This window comes from Carlito syrichta, unplaced genomic scaffold (genome assembly GCF_000164805.1).
Source record: "Carlito syrichta isolate Samal-C Ts95f unplaced genomic scaffold, Tarsius_syrichta-2.0.1 Scaffold303060, whole genome shotgun sequence".
NCBI classification, from domain to species: Eukaryota; Metazoa; Chordata; class Mammalia; order Primates; family Tarsiidae; genus Carlito; species Carlito syrichta.
Window position 1 is genome coordinate 150360 of NW_007247156.1, and position 11310 is coordinate 161669.

At 45.9% G+C, this 11310-nt stretch overlaps 1 protein-coding gene across 1 annotated transcript in view; it reads left to right on the forward strand.

Annotated features, from left to right (window-relative positions):
• The window catches only part of HSD17B3 (hydroxysteroid 17-beta dehydrogenase 3), a 58803-nt gene extending 51014 nt beyond the window's left edge, over positions 1–7789 (forward strand). Inside the window, exons 10-11 of the mRNA XM_021712092.1 lie at positions 3337–3486; positions 7679–7789. Of these exons, the coding sequence (XP_021567767.1) occupies positions 3337–3486; positions 7679–7789 (261 nt within the window). The remainder of the gene's footprint in view (positions 1–3336; positions 3487–7678) is intronic.
• The last annotated feature ends 3521 nt before the right edge of the window (positions 7790–11310 follow it).

The window sequence follows — 11310 nt, forward strand, 5'->3', positions numbered from 1 at the left end:
ATGAGGTCTCGCCAAGTTGCCCAGGCGGGTCTCGAACCCGCGGGCTCAGGTGATCCACTCACCTCAGCCTCTCAAAGGCGCGGGATTACAGGCTGAGCCACCGAGCCCGGCTAGGACTGCCTTTTTGCCAAAGTGCTTCTCGGCCCAGGCTGTTGACAGCAGAAACAACAACAATCACCACCACCAAACTCTAAAATCTCAGTGACTTAAAACAACAATGTCTTATTTTACATTCACACCCCACGTCCAATGTGAGTTGGCAGAAGCCATTAGTTCCTGGTGGTGACGCAGGGATCCAGGTAGACAGAGAAGCCGCCATCCCGGATATTATCAGTTGACATGCCAGAGAAAAATAGTGGAGATTCTAGAGGACCTTGCCGTGATGATTAAGAGTTCTGGCCTAGAAATGACACCTGTCACCTCTGCTCATAACTCACTGGCCTGATCTGGATACGTGGTCCCACCCAGCCACAAGGACCAGGCAGTGCAATTCTATCATGTGTCTGGCAGAACAAAGAACCGGAAACCCTTGGTGATCGCTAAACACGAATGGTTACCACGGCCACCTGTTTCCTACCATGAGACTCTTAGCATCCTTCTGATCTTGTGGACCACAGCTGCCTCGGCAGTGGGTTCCGTGGGGCAGCAGGGTCAGGAGGAGACAGGGGTAGGGAATGGGTGTCCCTGCCCTGAGGCCTTGGAGGTGCTCTCCTAGCAAGTATGAGAAAGTAAAAAGACACCAGTTGCAGCTGGTGTGGTGGCAGCGGCTGGCACCTGTCGTCCCAGCTACTTAGGAGGCTGAGGCAGGAGGGTCACTGGAGTCCAGAGTTCAAGGCTGCCATGAGCTATGATCATGCCACTACACTCTAGCCTGGGTGACAGAGCCAGACCCTAGCTCTAAAAACAGAACAAAACCACTGGACCCTCCACATGCACCCACAGCTGGTGCTCAATAAATATTTGTTGGATGAATGAGGAAGTGTGTACCATAGTCTTGGGTTTGAATTTCATCCTGGCTCTGCTACTTATTCGAGTGAACCTAGCTACCTTGCTTAAACCCTGTGAGCCCTAGTTCCCTCACTTATAAAAGGGGTTTTATAATACCTGCTTACTTCTCTGTGTTATAGTGGAGGTGAATAAATATGAGGGGGACCCCAAAAAGCCAACACTTATTCATACAAAATTGTGTGTTTATTCTTACATGTTTAAACTTCAATCACCTTCAAAGTACTCTCCGCTTAAAGCAATACACCCATCAAGATGCTTTTTCCACTGATCAAAACAGTTTTTGAATGTGTCAGTTTTGATGCCTTTTAGTATCTTCCACACGGGCAAACTGTTTTCCTTTGAGGAATTTTTCCGTCCGAGGAAACAAAAAGAGTTGCTTGGGGGGAGATCGGGTGAACAGGGAAGGTGGGGTATGACGGTTCTGCCATTTGGGGCCCAAAGTTGTTGAATATTCAGCACAGTATGGGCAGGTGTGTCATCACGGTGGAAGAAACCAGTCACCTGTTTGCCACAACTCGGGATTTTTCTTCCGTTCACAACACAGCCTCTCATAACAACGCTAGCTGGTTCACTAATGCTGATGGGTTCCTAGAACACTTATGTAGCGGGGGAAGCCTGTATCTCAAGGGATCCACCCTCCAAAAGATAATTCTGGGGTTTTTTGTGTCTCCCTTATAAGTATACACATTTAAACAATATTTATTGGGGACCTATTTTGTACATAAACGCGTTTTGTCGGCCAAAACTCGCTGTAAAAATGAAAATACTTATTTTCCTCTCTGGAAATTGTGGTTGAGAATACATGCTCCTTATATTTCTCAAAGAGTAACACTTTGAGACCCTTCGAAGAAAGTGTGCACATTAAAACTAGTGCAACCGCTTTGGAAGACAGTGTGGTGATTTCTGAAAGAACTAGAAATTGACCTTCCATATGACCCAGTAATTTCCCCAGTGGGAATATACCGGGAGGAACTCGAATCATTCTACAAAATTCTATGTTTGTCAGTCTATTCACAATAGCAAAAACATGGAACCAACCATGTTGCCCAACGAAGTTGGACTGGATAAAAAACATGTGGCACATATACACAATGGAATATTATGAAGTCATAAAGAAGGACAAACATATGGATTTTGTAGCAACTTGGATGAATTTGGAGTCAATCATACTCAGTGATCTGTCACAGAAACAAAGAACAGAGTACCATATGTTCTCACTCATAAGCTGATCTTGAACAATTATAATGCTATAAGAAAGAGATTGGCAGTAGTGGGAAACTGTCAGGGGAAGGGGGTGGGCTTGGCAGTTGAGGGAAACTGCCAGGGGAGGGAGGGGCATACCTCATCAATAAGGGTACCTGCATAGTCAACGTTTGTATACCTAACCCTGAATTGTACCCCACATCTTTATAATAAAAAGAAAGAAAAAAAAAGAAAGTGTGCAAATAATCAGCATTAATTTTCATAAAAACAAAGTCAATTGGATTAATTGACCCATAATTGGATTCAATTAGGAAATGTCTTTTCAAATGTGATGTGAAAAAACAAATAAAACCAAGAAGATTAGCAGGAACCTTTTTCCTTTCTAGAGGTGCCAAGGTCTTTGTGTCTGGAAATAAGGTCATAAAACCCCATTATGAATCCTCATGCCAGGCCACAATGTGGTTAGACCACAGGTGGAAACATGGTGTTGGGTTTTCAGGGCACAATGTACGGTGATTTCTTTTTCTTACCACAACAGGAAAAGATTATGAGGCATGTGCCGCTCTCGGTTCCTAACTGACGTGTGAAAGTGGGAATCTGCAGTGCTTTATGTTGCTCCAACTTTGGTCCTATCTGTTAGAAATAAATGTCTGAGAGAGAGTTGCCAGATTAAACACAAGACATCCCGTTAAATTTGAATTTCAGACGCCTGTGAATAGTTTTCAGTATGAATAGATCCCATGCAGTACTTGGGACATACTGACACATTTTGAAATTATGCTGACAGTTTTTCCATTATTGGTCTGAACTTAAAGTTTAACCGGGAGGCCTGTATTTTTATTTGCTAAGTCTGGCAACTCTGCTTTGAGGAATGACTCAGGTCCTCTCAGTCACCCTGTGTGCTGGGGAGGGCGTCGGGGCCGCTGGCGTTGGGTGGTTGAGGCCCCACCTTGAGAAATCAAGCTTTCTGATACCAGTTCTGTGCCTTTTATCATGGAGGAAGCTGACATTTTTTACACGAAGAGATGAGTCGAGAAATGGCAGATAGGAAAACGGGTATCCATCTCTCAGAGTCCTTCTCTGGGATGGATGCTTCTGTGCTGTGGCCTTTATTTCTCATTGTAGGTGCTGACTCCATATGCTGTTTCAACGGCAATGACCAAGTATCTAAATACCAACATAATAACCAAGACTGCCGAGGAGTTTGTCAGAGAATCACTGAATTATGTCACTATTGGAGACGAAACCTGTGGCTGTCTTGCCCACGAGGTCTTGGTAAGTGACTGCTTCTTCCTTTCTTGAAGCCAGGGAGGGGAGAGGTGCAGGTAGCCCTAGCAAGGTGTGGCTAGCCTTTCCTAGCTGCTGGGACACTCAACAATTCTCTCTCTTGTGGCAAGGACAGATGTGGGAGGGTATGCTCCCAAGCAGTAATGCAGCACGGGGAGGACCAGAGGCCTGGGTGACCTTAGATGATGAAGGTGGCATATCTTGTCCTTGGCTACCTTCCCCCCCAGAAAGTAGGGTGACTCACAGGGCTCTTGGGCAGGGAGGACCAAGGCACCTGGAGTGTCATGTGGGGGCTGCTATCCTCCTCGGCCCTCTGTTCCAGCACATGCTTAGCTATTAGCTCCCCAGAGTAATAAAACCAAGTCAAAACAAATCACTTTGATTTGCAGCATTTGATATCCATGATGTAAATACCCCCACCGTGACTGGTTTTAAGCGACCAACATAGCATCCGTGCACAGGAATTGAGGAGTGCAAGTGACAGGCTCTCATGAGCAAATACGAGCTGGCTCAGTACACCGTGAACTCCATCACACAAAGAGACAGGAATCAGTGGCACGCGGCACAAGAAACGCTTACCATTCTTGGGCTGCTTTTAAAAACAAGCAAAGGCTGGGTGCAGTGGCTCACGCCTATAATACCAGCAACTTAAAGATCAAGGTGGGAGGATTGCGATTGCTTGAGTCCAGAAGTTTGAGACCAGCCTGGGCCACATAACAAGACTCTGTCTCTACAAAACATAAAGAAATTAGCTGGGCATGGTGGCATGTGCCTGTAGTCCCAGCTACGCAGGAGGCTGAGGCAGAAGGATCACCTGAGCCCAGGAGGTCGAGGCTGTGGTGAGTTCTGATCGTGCCACTGCACTTCCACCTGGGTGACAAAGTGAGACCCCAACTCAAAACAGGCAAACAAACCAAAAACAAAACAAAACAAACACAAACAGAAACATGAAACAAAGGTAGACTTGAGCACTGCACACAAATACTGAAACACAGTGTCAATGCAATTCTGTTTCTAGCCCAACCAAAGAATTTTTAGATGGCTCTTTCTCACTCATACATCATCTGCCAACTTTCTTTCTTCTTTGCCTTTTTTTAAAAAAAAAAAATAGGAGTCTCACTCTGCTGCCCAGGTTGGACTGCAGTGGCACGCTCACAGCCACCATAGTCTCAGTCCACTGGGCTCAGTGATCCTTCTGCCTCAGCCTCCCAAGTAGCTGGAACCACAGGTGCACACCACCACGCCTGGCTAATTTTTTGATTTATTGTAGAGACGAGATTTTGCCAAGTTGCCCAGGCTGGTCTTGAACCCCTGGACTCAGGCAATCCTTTTCCCTCTGCCTCCCAAAGTGCTGGGATTACAGGCGTGAGCCGCTGCCCCCAGCTTCTCCTTTGCCTTATTGGCATTTCTCCTGTGGAAATTAGATATCTCTCTCTTTCTCTGTCTCCCTCTCCCTCTCTTCTTCTCCCTAGCCCACTCTCTCCCTCTGTCTCTCTTTCATGGATGCTGGAAGGATTCATGGCTTGATGGACTAAAGTCTCCCAAAGCATTCTTTTACTTCCTGGGACTTACGAAGACTCTGGCACGAGACATTGAACTTTCTTATATGATTACTTGCTATTTTTATCATAGAACCTCAGCAATGTGCAGAATCACCAACTGAACTCACACTTCAAAGCAGATGTACAGAAAGAACATAGAATCTTTCTTTTTTCTATCATTGATCTGGCCTTTTTCTAGATCACCACTTGCTGCAGGAAGGTTCACTGAATGTCCAATAAGATTAAACTAGTTTGATCTGATAATCTACACTGGCCATTTAGGAAATGTACTCTCAGTCTGTTATTTAGAGGAAAATGTTCCGTCCTCTCAGGAACCTCCCTGTTTCCTGCCTAAGATGGCAACGGGGAGAGGCGTCCTGCTCATCCACTCTGGTCTTTCTGTGGGTGTGGACTGGTGTCCACCTTCATCTACCTGGATGGCCCCTCACCTGATTGAAGTTTATGTCTATGGGGGATGAGGGAGACGCATCTTCTTCTCCTTTTGACTTGGCCAGCGGACTCCCTGACCAGAGCCTCCCCCGCTCTTGAGGGCTGCAGGTCCCCGAATCTTTGCCACATCCCTCCCACTCCCCTGCAGCTACAGGCCTGCAGTCCACCTGCAGCCTTGGCTCAGAAGGCTAAGACTCTCCTTTCTGCATCAGCACCAATATGGACCCAAGGGAAGCTGAGAAACCAAGTATCAGCACCTGTGTCACCATACTGAGGTGATTTTCTGAGAGTGTGACAATTATTCCTCCTTTGCCCTCAGGGCCACCCTTACTTATGTATCACACTCCTCAGTCCTTTTCCCCTAGCTCCCATCTTCCAGTCCCCAGGTCACATCTACCAGAGGGCACGTTTCTGACCACTTCTCCCTCGTTCTCGCCTCCTACTTCCCACCATCTTCAGGGCAGAAAAAGCACAGACTTCTTGTATCCTTTCCTGGTGTCACAGCTGCCCCTCTATCTTCAGGAGAACAGGAGAACTGTGACCGTAATGCTCCAGGATGCTGATGGCTTAAATGGAACTCACCAGCACCTGGAAGATGTTTTCTTGAGACAGTAGCCTGGCTTTCAAGGCTATTGGCACATGTCTTGCTATATAATCCAGTTCTAAATGTCCGAAGTTGAGTATTTACTTGAACTTTCTCTTTTAGTTTCTTAGGTGACCAATTCTAATCTCTTTAGGCAAACAGACGTCAAGAACAGACTAGTAAAAAGAGTTTTTGTGCCTAGGGAAGCAGGAGAAAAATCAAATAAAAATGCATTGATCATTAAAATCAACTTGGAACTTGCTGAGATCTTTCTAGATCCTGGAAAGATAATTGTATCTAAAGTGATGGGGAATCAAGTAGAATCAATGGGTCACCAAGTGGTCCTTTCAGTACAAGGAGGAGAGACCAATATAGCATGTTCCCCATCCACGGGGAGCTTTGGGACCTGGGTCTGAGGAAGATTAACCCCTCCCTATAGTGTCCATGTTGCACTTGGAGGCTTTGTATGGCTCCTCACTTGGTTGTCCTAATAATCTTGTGAGATGGGTCTTAGGGCCCCCCTTTCACGATAGAGGAAACGGAAGCTCAGAGCTGCATCAGTTGGCTCAAGGCCACCAGCTGCTGATGGGGAAGCTAGGACGTAAGTCCACTTTTGTCTGGTGCCACAGCCCTTCCTGCTTCTTCTCCATGGCCCTTCCAGGTTGGAAGGGGATACACAAAGAAGGAGACGGAAGAAAGGCCCTTTTAAAGCTTTTCCAAGGGGCCTGGAATTTTCACTCATTTTCTTTATGGCTGACTTCACTATGCCAAAACATCTAGTTCAAGATGGATCTACTGAAAGGACTTGAATTTGCTATGAGATTCAAAAACTGTGAGACACGTGAAGTCCTTGAGGAAGGTCTTGAGCTGACCCATTGGCTTGGCTGGCGAAAGAAGGGTTCATCTCTGGCTCCAAGACTCTGTCTTCAGTGCCTTGTCTTGGACTATCTCGGAGGAGCTCAAAGATCTGAGGATCTGAGTTGCCTGAAAAAATAGGAACAGCTCGCTGAAACGCTTAAGTTTCCCTCTGGTCGAAATTCTGTTGATTTGGGAGTAGGTGGATTGAGGAATGTTGGGTTAACAAGGTCACACTGTGGACAAAATGATTGCTTCCCGTGTACCGGAACTTTCTTATGGGACACAGGTGTGATTTGAGGGCAAGAAATCTTCTGAACTGTGCCTATAGACTGAAATACATTTAATTTAAGGCTTCCTCCCTCTTTTTTTTTTTTGAGTAGAAGTCTCACTGTCATCCAGTCTGGAGTGCAGTGGCATGAAGCTCATCACAACCTTGACCTCCTGGGGGGATTCTTCTGCCTCAGCCTCCCGAGTAGCTGGGACTACAGGTGCACACCACCATACCTGGCTAATTTTTTTATTTTTTGTAGAGACAATGTCCTACTAAGTTGCCCAGGTTGGTCTCAAACTCCCAGGTTCAGGTGATTCTCCCACCTTAACCTCCCAAAGTGCTGGAATTATAGGTGTGCCCCGCCATGCCTGGCCAGAAAAGATATTTGTAAAGAACATGAACATGAATTGAGATTTGAGTCGAGGACGTTCCCTGCTCTTCTTCCTTCCCACACACTCATGTTTTTGTCTGTTCAAGGCAGGTTTCCTGAGCCTCATCCCAGCTTGGGCCTTCTACAGCAATGCCTTCCAGAGGTTGCTCCTGACACGCTACACCAGTTACCTGAAGCAGAACGCCAAGGGCAGGTAGCCAGACGGGGTACGGGATCCGATGAGGTTTTCCCTCACCAGTTCCAGGTCCCCTGAAGAGGGACAGAAGAGCCAGCCAGTACCCTTCACTGACCTTTTCACCCCAAAGCTGGAGAGGGCCCGTGTCACCCTTAGAATACACTTTGTTATTGGCCCCTCTATTTGAGTCTGGAGATCTTTGTGGAAGCTGGGGTGTACAGATACGTGTGGCACCATGGGGTCTTAGGGTTTGGTGTGTGAGGAGGTGAGGGTGTCTATGGGTGTATTTGGAAGAATTTCTAGAGTGGGCTTATTATATATAAATGTGCTGAGAAGAATCCTCTGATTCTTGAAATATTGAGGACAATTACATCTAGTAGGCTGCTTTTATAGCTATGTGTAAAAGTCAAAAGCCATGAAGGTATCTGAGGTTGCTCACTTTCCTCAAGACTTCTGTAGTCCCAGAGCACTCAGCAGTTTTCCAGCAGGGTTCCCTAGAGACCCAGGAAACTGGATAAGGGAGGAAACTGTCAGGAAACAGCTACATCCGGCCAGTTTCTGTCCCCCCCTTTTAATGAAGGCAGCACCAGTTTTATCTACTTTATTGATATTTGAAATTCTATGACAGTGTTTGTAAAAACTAAAGTATAGATCGATGGACTTCTGCGCTCAAGCAATCCTTCTGCCTCAGCCTCCTGAGTAGCTGGGACTGCAAATGCGCTCCACTGAAAATATTTTAAGAACTATTGTTCTCATGCAGGAGTTGATAACTTTAGAAATGAGGTTTGCGAGGCTTCTAACTCTTGGGGTGCCGGGGAAAGATGGGGTGGTGTGCCCAGACTGAGGACTGGGATCATCTGAAGGATTGCTTACTGACATGTCTGGTGATTAGGGGGTTGTTGACTGAAACCCCAGCTGGGGCTGCCAGATAGAGCCCTTATAACATGGCCTCTCTTAGAGGCTGCTTGGGCTTCCTCACAGCATGGTGGCTGGGCTCCAGGAACGAACATCTCAAAGAGAACTAGGTAGAAGCTGTACTGTCTTGTATGAGTTCACCCTGGAGGCCACACAGCATCATGCAAGCCCTCCCAGATTCACTGGGAGAGGATGCAAAACCTACTTCTCAGTGGGAGAAGTATCCAATGTGGTAGTAGATATTGTCACACCCATCTTTGGAAAACACAATGTGCCTCACTAATTCATCTCAGTATAAGTGTCCTAGCATCCATCAATGATGAGGAATTACTTGGTCTTTCTACTATGCTGTAGTAACTTATAAAAGTGTAGATACCGTATTTCAGAAACTTTCATATCAAACCCTGGTACATTTGCCTTTGAGGAAGAACTTCCATGAACAGCAGCTTTGGTGAGGAAAGGAATTCACTTCAGTTTCCATGACTTGGGCAGATTTTTAGAGATAACTTCTAGTTGTCTGATATGGGAGTTTTTCTAATGCATTAATCCTTGGTTGATTGGAATGAGCGGGCAACAAACTTCTTGGGGGTCTTCAAAGTAAGAGAAAATTTCTTCACTGTAAAGGTCCCAGGATGTCAGTCTGGCTTATGAAATATGGATGGAAAAGCTCTGTATTTGGAGATCTTTATCTCCATCACTACTAGTGCTAGACAAGAGCTAATATTTATAGAACAGTAATCATAGTCAGGGACCAGGTAAGGCCTCATAACAACCGAAGCAGGTGCTATTCTTAATTCCTTCATTTCGCAGAAGAAGGAACATGTGCAGGTGCACCTGACGTGTAAGTGACAGAGCTGGGATGTGAACCTGGGTCATCTCCTTCCTACATACATACCTAGGCTAAAACTCAACAGCAGAACCCTACTCACAGACTGGGCTAAGGTTACTGCATGGGAATCAATGGCAAAGGGTGAACACTGTACCCCAACTCTGTATTTTTCACTTTCACACATCCCACAGACCAGGGGAGGAATCAGACTCTGCAGCCTGGCCCACTTTCCAAACTCACCGTCCTCTGGGAATCATTCAGGAACAGGGAGGCCTGCCAAATTTCACTGACCTTTTGTTTCTGCGGAAGAGTACTGGGCTCTGGTTTCTCGCCTGACTCTCTTATCTTTGGAGGGCTTGGGACCTCGGGGACCAGCGTCAGAAGCTGGCCGCTTGGATAGATGCACTCCCTCTGCGTTCTTCCAGCCTTCCATCTGTGCTACCTCCCAGGATGCCGGAGGCCAGAGAGTTCCTGGACAGCACTGGGAGCAGGAAAATGAGGTGATTATGGGCTGCTGCTCAGACAAGCATTGGCAGCTGTTGCTGGGAGGTTCCCTGGGGTGTCATCCTTTCTTACTCTTGTGGATGGGAACCAGAGTGCCCCACTTCAAAGGCTCCTTGAGCCAGTGCTTGACAGAGAAAGCTGAAGACTGGCATCGCAGGGCCAGCATGATTTTAAGCAGATTCGTCTGCTTCTGATGCCAAAAAAGATGACTGTCCTCACTGTGGTTTATCCACTGTGCTTAGGGTGCCGCCAGGCCTGACTCGCTACTGCCCTCTAATGGTCTTGGAGAGGGGATGTGGGCCTTTTCTGTTTAATCCCGTAGAAATTTTCAGATTTTAGAACAGAAGCCAATTTGGGGAAGGAAGGAAATCCTTCAGCTTTTTAAGCTGTGTGTGTGTGTGTGGGGGGGGTAAGGGTTGGAATTATTAAGAGAGAAGGAAAAGGAGGTGAATCCTTCAGCTTTTTAAGCTGTGTGTGTGTGTGTGTGTGTGTGTGTGTGTGTGTGTGTGTGTGTGTGTGTGTGGTAAGGGTTGGAATTATTAAGAGAGAAGGAAAAGGAGGTGTTCAAACGGCTGTTTCCGTTTGGAGCTCGGAAAAGATGACTTGCGATGGGCCAAGCCACTTAATCTCTTTGGGTTCTGGTTACCTCATTAGTAAAATCAGGTTTCACCCCATGGTTTATTTTTTTCTATTCAGTTCTTATAGTCTATAAATCTCAAGCAAATTGTGGAAATAAATAGTCTTCTTTAATATTTAAAAAGTAAATTTTCGGATTAGATATTCAGTATAGAAACTGCAGAAAAAAAGAGAAGAAAATAAAAATTACCAGTTCTCCCACCACCCTGAATTAACCATTCTCACTTGTGGCGGATTTCCTTGTATAATTTTTATGTGTATGTTTTTGAATGTTGTGTGCATGTGAGTCTAAGTATAGATTTTATATTCTGCCTTTTCCCTTAAGATTTAGCATGAGATTTCCTGCGTTAGTAGCTATTCAAAAGCCAATTTATAATGGTTGCATAATATTTATTCGTATGACCGAATATAGCTTATTTTCCTTCTTTTTTTGCTTTACATTTAGTTGTGTTCTGATTTTTAAAATCTTACAAATAACTTATAACGACCAACATCCTTGTATGTACATCTTTTTTTGTTGTTGATGGCTTGACTGCTTTTTTTTTTTTTTTTTTTGAGTTGGAGTCTCACTCGGTCACCCAGACTGGAGTGCAGTGGCCGCTCCCGGCCACCGCAGCCTCGACCTGCTGGGCTCAGCGATCCTTCCGCCTCAGCCTTCC